Source organism: Chinchilla lanigera, unplaced genomic scaffold (assembly GCF_000276665.1).
Source record: "Chinchilla lanigera isolate Chin_1 unplaced genomic scaffold, ChiLan1.0 scaffold00006, whole genome shotgun sequence".
Classification (NCBI taxonomy): Eukaryota; Metazoa; Chordata; class Mammalia; order Rodentia; family Chinchillidae; genus Chinchilla; species Chinchilla lanigera.
Window position 1 is genome coordinate 36061669 of NW_004955407.1, and position 7889 is coordinate 36069557.

The following is a 7889-nucleotide window of genomic DNA, read 5'->3' on the forward strand; positions in this document are numbered from 1 at the left end:
CAGCCGCCGCACCGTGGACCGCACGAGCGCGGCCGGCCGGTGTCCCCAGCGCGCCCACAGGTACAGGTAGCACAGCGTGATGAGCATGGCCGGCGCCGGGCCGGACGCTCGTCCAACGCGGCCAGCCGCGCGGCCTGGACACGCCCCTGTACCGGGACACGCCCCTCGAGTCACGCCCCTTCAGCAGGGCCCCGCCCCCAATCGGAGCCGCGCCCCCTCACGCCACGCCACGCCCCGGCCGGAAGAGACGCACCGCAGGGAGCCTGCCGGGGGAGGCGGGGCGAGAGCGAGTGTGTGCGTGTGCGCATGTGCTTGACGCCGAGCGGCGGCGCGGGATAGAGAAGGGATGTGGAAGCTGGGCGTGGTGGTGCACGCCTGTACTCCCAGCACTCAGGAGGCTGAGGCAGGAGGATCGTTGCGAGTTCGAGGCCAGCCTGAGCTACAAAGTGAGCTCAAGGTCAGCCTGAACTGCATAGCGAGACCCTGTCTCAAAAAGACCAAAAAAAAAAAAAAAGAAAAAGTGATGTGGAGTGGTGGCGGGATGTGGTGGAGGGGAAGGAGGCCGTAGGGAGATGAGGGGTGTGTGTCTGTGTGTGATGGAGAAGAAAGGCGGGAGTGGGGTTCGTGCATCTGTGAGTGATGGAGGCAGGGGGCCTCTGTGACTGGAGGCGGGGGTAGAGAGGCTGGACAGGAGTGGAGCTGGGGATGCGGCCAGAGGGTGGGGATGCGAGGGAGGCTGCGCTGAGCAGGGGCAGGGCTGGGCGGTGTGATGAGGGTCGTGCGGGTCAGGGAGACCCAGGCTACTCCGCGGAAGGGTGAGGAGCTGGCGGAGGCCGCAGAGGGCTGGCGGAAGGAGAGAGTGGAAGGGACTGGGGGGAGGCGGGGAGGAGATGCTCTTGGGATGCAGGAGTATCGTGATTGGCAGTTTGGGCTGAGGTAGCCCGGTGGCTTCCTGACCTGATCGAGTCACGCAGGCTGCCCGCCTTGGGCGTGGAGACAGGTGAGGAAGGGCCTGAGCCTGTGTTTGTAACCTACATGGGCAACGTGTGCTCTCCAGCACCTCCAGAGGCTGAGGGTTAGGCGGGAGCTCACACAGCCTCTGTCCAGTCCAGTTGGGGCTGGTTATAAGGTGAATTACAGAAATCCACACAGCAACTGCCCTGTTAAAATAAAGGTAGGGGACACAAGTTGAACGTAGATCAGCACCCAGAAACACTGTGGGTCTGGTGACCCACGTGTGAGTCACCAGTTCGACTCTGAACATCCTGAGACCAGCGGTGAGGGAACCTCAGTTACAATCCAGTGGTCCTACCCCCGCCCCCGCGCGCGTAATTATTCCTGCCCCTGCTGGTTTCTTCCGTGGACCCTTAATTCTTTAAAGGCTGTCTTAAACAATAGCATCCTTGACACCTCTAAAACCTCACAACGGCTTCCTCAGGCTGCTTGGGATCTCACCAGACCCACAGTCAGGTTCCCCACTCCTGAGTCTTCATCCAAGGATAGATTTTCCAAGTGCCCTAGTCATTTATCCACCTGCTTTAACACAGGGTGTAGAATATCCATTCAGCCCACCCCAGAGTTCTGGTCGGATGGTGTGCTAAACTCTCCATTGGATGGTATGCTAAACTCCATATATACAGTAGCAAAAAGAAGTTCAGGAAGAGACAGTGCCCAAATAACTGGACTTAAAAACAAGGTCAGCGTCACTGTGGGCCAGAAATGGAGGAGACAGTAAGTGATGAGCAAGAATGAAGTCCTATCTTGCTCACCCATCTAGGACAGTGGCAGCGGGGAAATGGGGACCTGTATGGTGACCAGAACTGACTGACACCGGACTCGGCCCCTCCACGATGACCAGAGATTCAGGAATTAGCGAAAGAAAAGCACTTCCCAAAGGGATAACTCCTAAATGTTTCACTGAACACTTAGCTTTTAAGCAAGCTTCAAGAAAATCGATGCACCCTGAGACCACAATGCTAAGTGAAATAAATCAGACACACACTTAAATAGCACCTGGCTTCTCTTATATGAGAAACCCAAGGTAAAAAAATAAATCAAAGAGCGAAATAGAAGATAATGGAAACAGGAAGAACTTTTGCAAAAGGTAAGGGCACCAAGGGGCAGAGGGAAGGGGCTATAAACAGAAGAGTTGTGTACATGGGCCAACTCCCCACCAGTTATATACTATAAACATGTACTAATAAAAAAATTTTTAAATTTAAAGACAGAATCGTTCTCCTCACCCTCACTAGAGGTGGACAGGTCATCTTGCCCCGCCTGAATGTCACCAGCATCTCCAGTTTTTTCAGGTTCTTTAAAGGTTTCACAACCTCACCTTCCCATAGACGCTGCCACTCCACCTGGTCCATGGGACCTGCCCAGGTTTACCCTCGGGTGTTTCAGATGTTATGGTCACAAGATACACCGTGGGAAAACATTTTGGGATCAACTCTGTACACCAGCTCCAGGCTGTAAAGAATGAAGACCACCACGCTTCACCAGGAGCTGAGAACAAGTGGGCTCCCTTCCTGACGCTTGCATTCCGTACCAAGCACTGATCTCATTCTCACCTGGGAAGGGGAGATGGGAGGAAGGAGGAAGGACGGAAGATGTGGAGGGTGGGAGAGGACAAGCAGTCACACCACGAGCTCTTTGTGATCCCTACCTGGAATGGTCTTGGTGCATTTTTCAAAAGGTCGGGGGTAGAGCTCAGCCTCATCTTCCCCAGATAGCAAAGGAAAGGGGAAGGAATCAAACAAGACATGCAGAGGTCTCTGCACGAGCACACCTGACTCGTAGGTACTCAGTGTGGTCCTACACTAGCAGAAGCGGCAGGCTCCAGCAGGCTCAGTAGAAATGCAAGGTCCTGGGTCTTACCAGACCGGAATTCACATCTGCACTGTAACCGGATCCCCAGGAGACTCCCAAATGCAGCAAAGCTCTGTCATTGCCTAAGTCCTGGTGGCTCTAGAGTCTAACTAAACATTTCCACACTGTTACGGAAACTGGGCACAGGCTAGGACTTTGCCAGTGAGAATCTGTCACTTCCAATAAGGAAGAGGAGCGCTCTGGTCAGCCGCAGAAGACACCAAGTGACTGGCTGTCAGAAAGTCACATCCCCTGCCCTGGGCAAAGCATGCCCTGGAAATGAAGCTTTGGGTACACGGGCAGTGTTGGCCCAAAGACTGTCACTGTCCAGGGGAAAGCTATCCCACCACCCATTACATAGATGCTAGCTGCTTCCCCAGGGAACATAACTCAACCCCCTCTGAACTTGGATAGTATTCAGCACTCTGATCAGAGGTCAGAGCTGAGAAAGACATTGTTTTTTGAGCTAAAAATATCCCAGTTTAGTAGAAGTTGAGTAAATCTGGAAATTTAAATATCTGTAAGAGTTTATGCTTAGCAGCTAAAGTACATAGTCTGTGTTTCACAGGTAAAGAAACCCGTCCTCGGGGCTGGGGTTTTAGCTCAGCAGCACAGCGCCTGCCTGGCAAGTGGAAGGTTGTGAGTTCCATTCCCGGTACCAGAAAAAAAACAACAAAAAAAGGAACCCGTCCTCTCCACCAGTGTTGGAGAGCCTATAATCCCAGCACTCAAGAGGCTGAGGCAGGAGGATTGTCACAAGTTCAAGGCCAGCCTGAACTACAGAGTGAGACCCTATCTCAAAAAAACCAAAATATCAGTGGCACAGGCACCTGCCTGGCAAGCATAAGGTCCTGAGTTCAATCAAAAGGCAGTTCAAAAGAAAAAAAAAGGCAGTATTAGCTCAAAAAAACAAAATAAATAAAATGATATTCAGATCCCAGGGTGTCAAGAATGACCATCCATTCAAATAAGTCCCCTCAAAAACATTTTTTAACTAAAATTTGCCAGGAATGATGACATACATGTATGATCCTCAGAAGGCTGAGGCTGGAAGATTGCCACAAGTTCGAGGTCAGCCTGAACTACACACACCCTGTTTTTAAAAATAAATAAAAATTTAAAATGAAATAAAATCAAGAGATATTTGTTGGTAAAACCTATATAATATGAAAAATGTCTATGGTGTGTTCATTAGCCAGAAAGTGCTCATGTGAATATCTGTATATACGTTAAAAGAATTAGTTAAAACAGTTTGTTTTAAACCAAGAACCCTATTTATCCTTGGTTTAAGCTCAAAAGGACAAACTCAGTTGTGGACTGATACAGTATTAGCCATAGGGTAAGACTAGATTAGAGACCTAGACTATAAATAGGATTTGCGGGAGGACACCTTTTTTTTTTTTTTTTTTTGGTGCTGGGAATGGTCCCCAGGGCCTTGTACTAAGCACACTGTCCCACTAAATGACACCCTCAACCTGGAAGTTGTCGTTTTAAGTCTTGCCAGTTAGCTACTGCCCAGGCTCTGTAGAGGTAGAAAACAACCTAGGCCCACTGCCACTCCCCTTGGTAAAAGATTAATTTGAGAATCACAACTTTTTAAAATGTTTTCAAATAGGAAATTTTTTAAATTAAATACCCTTATTCCATCAATGATACCTTTTATGAGGGTAAGAAATACACAGTATTGTTTGATTATATTTTACTTGGTTATCTTTTGGTTATATTTCTAACATTATTTGTTGCACTTGGAAGTATGATATTCATCAAAACACTGAACAAACACTGAGCTTTCAGCACTGTCTCCAAGTAAAAATATAGTAATAATAGAAGAGAGCACGATATGAATTAAGAAGATGCTTTTACAGAGAATTTTAAGATCTGATGTTTAGAGTATTGTTTTTTCTTAGTTATACGGAATTCCAAAATAATGGCTACCTCCCTGATTTCTCTGCAGTAAAAGTTAACATATCTTGTACTAGGTCAAGATAACACTAATTGAGAGAATCGTGAGTTTATTCACTGCAAGTCTTACAACTTTTAAATGAAAATGAATGGACTGAACAGTGTTGAAATGAAACTTACACAGAATATTGTGAACAGAGCAGACTGGTTTCACGGTGACATGACAAGATGGTCAGGCGTGGCGGCCCACACCTGTAATCCCAGCACTCTGGAGGTGGGAGAGGAGGATCGCAGAGAGTTCGAGGCCAGTCTGGGCTACACGGTGAGTTCAAGGCCAGCCTGAACTAATAACAAGATCCTGTCTCAAAGAAAAGAAACGACAAGATGGACCATGCTCTAGGAACTCAGCATCTGGGGTGACATGCAGAGTGAGGAACTGGTTGCCTAATGCTATCACCTTCCAAGAATTTAAAGCTATGAGAATGCCAGGACCCCCATGATAGAAACTGTGGTACTTGATTCACTGTGTTAACTTGAGTCAATAAGGCCCAGCTCAATTGCTCAGTGTAGTTCTGTGAGTGGAACTACATCCACTCACCCTAAGGAGTGGGTGGAACTACATCCAATCCACCCTAAGGAGGATTGTCACCAGAACGGTACAAAAGGGAAATGAAGAAGGAAGGCTGCTTCTGTTTGTTTGGGGGAACTCTAGTCTTCACCTTCACCTTAGCTGTCACATCTTCTGGCTTCCTGCACAGACCCTTCGGCCTCCTGATAGGGACTGACATAGAACACTGCGTGGAGCTCCAGGCCTTCGACAGGATCCTTCTGCTCCCCAGCGCACAGACAGACCTTGTGCACTCTTCCACACCTGACTCTGGGTGGCCATCATAACCCGATCTGTAAGTTCTTCTGTATTCGTATATCTTGCATTAAAAGTTTCTCCAGTAAGCACTGACTGATACAAAAAGCAAAGTCAAACAACAGAAGCAAACTCCATTGGGCGAACCCTGCGGAACACACGCTGAAGGAGAGAGGAATCACCCTGCCTCCTGGAGGGATGATCGATTGTTTTGGAGCAATCACATCAAATCAAGCAAAAAGTAATTTAATTTTGTTAGAGTAAGGAGAAAAGCTAAAATTAAGAGAGTCAAGAAATGGGGGCCGGGGATGTAGCTCAGCGGCACAAGTGCCTGCCTGCAAACCCAAGGTCCTGAGTTCATTTCCCAGTACCTAAAAAAAAAAGCATTCACTTAAAAGAAACTGCAGTTAGAACCCACTAAACTATTGGAAATACTAATTTGAACCATGTCTTTAAAAGGCAAGAATTATCTTTTTAAGCTCTGTTCACTGAGATGGCCCCAGAGTAACATTACCCCAAAATGTGCCCTACTGCTCGGATCTTAGGATGTGTGCTGTTTTTCCTGTTAAAAGGAAGCCAGAGGCCAGGTGTGGTGGTGCGTGCTTGTCATTCCGGCACTCGGGAGGCTGAGGCAGGAGGATTGCTGCAAGTTTGAAGCCATCCTGGGCTACATAGTTTAAGGTCATTCTGAACTGCATAGCAAAACTCTCAAAAAGAGGGGAAAAAAAGAACGAGACAGAGAGAGAGGGAGAGAAGAAATAGCTGATTCTGGTTTTAGGAGATGCCAAATAAGACAGATCGTCATGTGGCAGAAAGCAGGGAAGCTTTAGGAAACAGAGCCAGTCAGAAGGAACAGCCAGGTGCATGCCTGTAACCCCAGCAGTCCAGAAGGCTGAAGCCAGAGAAGCAGACAAGAAGCCAGCCTGGGCAACTCAGCAAAACCCTGACCCTGTTTCAAAATTTTAAAAAGGGGGCAGGTGTTGGGCTGTAGCTCAGCACTCCTTGGGTGCAATCCTCAACACTACCAAAAAAAAAAAAAAAAAAAAAAAAAATAGAATATGGAGGTCGACCCAAACGTTCTCCCACTGGCCAGATTGGGACAATTTGGGTGGCAAATTTAAATACATTGAATTTATGAAGAACCACAAGCCCCGGGGGTTCCTCAATACAAGCCCAGAGTTCAAATGCATTACCATAAAGTCTTGTTGTCTGGTTGTGTTTGTAGTATTAATTCATTTATTAAGGGGCTGGGGATTTAGCTCAGCGGCAAAGCGCTTGCCTGGCAAGCGCAAGGTCGTGAGTTCGATTCCTGGTACCAGAAGAAAAGACAAAAAAAAAAAAAAATTCATTTATTATATCGATGAGCGCTGATAAACTGCAAACACTTCCTTTAGAGCGGAGTTTCTGACCCAACAGGGCATCAACACACAGACTACAAGGACGGGGGATGCAGCGCAGCGGCCAGCACCTGCCTGGCAAGTGCAAGGCCCTGAGTTTGCTTCCTAGTAGCAAAGAAGAAAGAAAGAAAAAAAACCCTTAAGAAAATATAAAGACTCCATAAAGTAGTCTTTGTGACTGCTTTCCGTGATTCCAAAGCACAGTGATCAATGAAAAATAGCCAAAATTCATACCACTCTGATTTAACCCTCCGTAACAGATGCGTGGCCCTAAAAATATGACCAAAGAATTCTTTTTTTCTTTTTTCTTTCTTTTTTTTTTTGCGGTACCGGGGATGGAACTCACGACCTTACGCTTGCCACGAAGGTGCTTATGCCATTGAGCTTTATCCCCAGCCCTACAGGATTTCATTAGGACCAAAAATACGATGCTGCGCGTTCACTGGTCACTTAGCAGTCTCGATTTCCTCATCAGCTGTCAAAGTATCTATCCCAGGGTCGCTGTTCAGATAACTCGATTTCCCCAAAGACCAGGGCAGTGATGCTGCCAGTTTTATTACAGTATGTTGTTATAATTGCTCTCATTATTGTGGCTCATCCCTGTGCCTAACTTACAAGCTTTATTTTAGATGCGTATTGTAAGGGGACTAGTCTATATAGAGCTCCATACTGGCTGGGGTCAGGCAGGCCCTGGGGGTCTTGGAACATCTGCTATGGATAAGGAAGGACAACTGTGATGCTCTAGCTTGACCAGGGAAGGATCTAAGTGATGATCCTCCGTGAGGCTGTGGATTGCTGGCAGAATGACAATATGTAGGACCCTCTGTCTCATCAAAGACTGGGTTGCTGTGCAAATATCT

The 7889-nt window shown here is 47.5% G+C and overlaps 1 protein-coding gene across 1 annotated transcript in view; it reads right to left on the reverse strand.

The window, feature by feature from the left end:
- Positions 1-398, reverse strand: part of Hlcs (holocarboxylase synthetase (biotin-(proprionyl-CoA-carboxylase (ATP-hydrolysing)) ligase)) — a gene marked incomplete in the record, with an annotated part of 191247 nt that extends 190849 nt beyond the window's left edge. The window contains 1 exon segment of the mRNA XM_013504641.1: positions 1-398. Coding sequence (XP_013360095.1) covers positions 1-87 — 87 coding nt within the window.
- Positions 399-7889: the final 7491 nt, after the last annotated feature.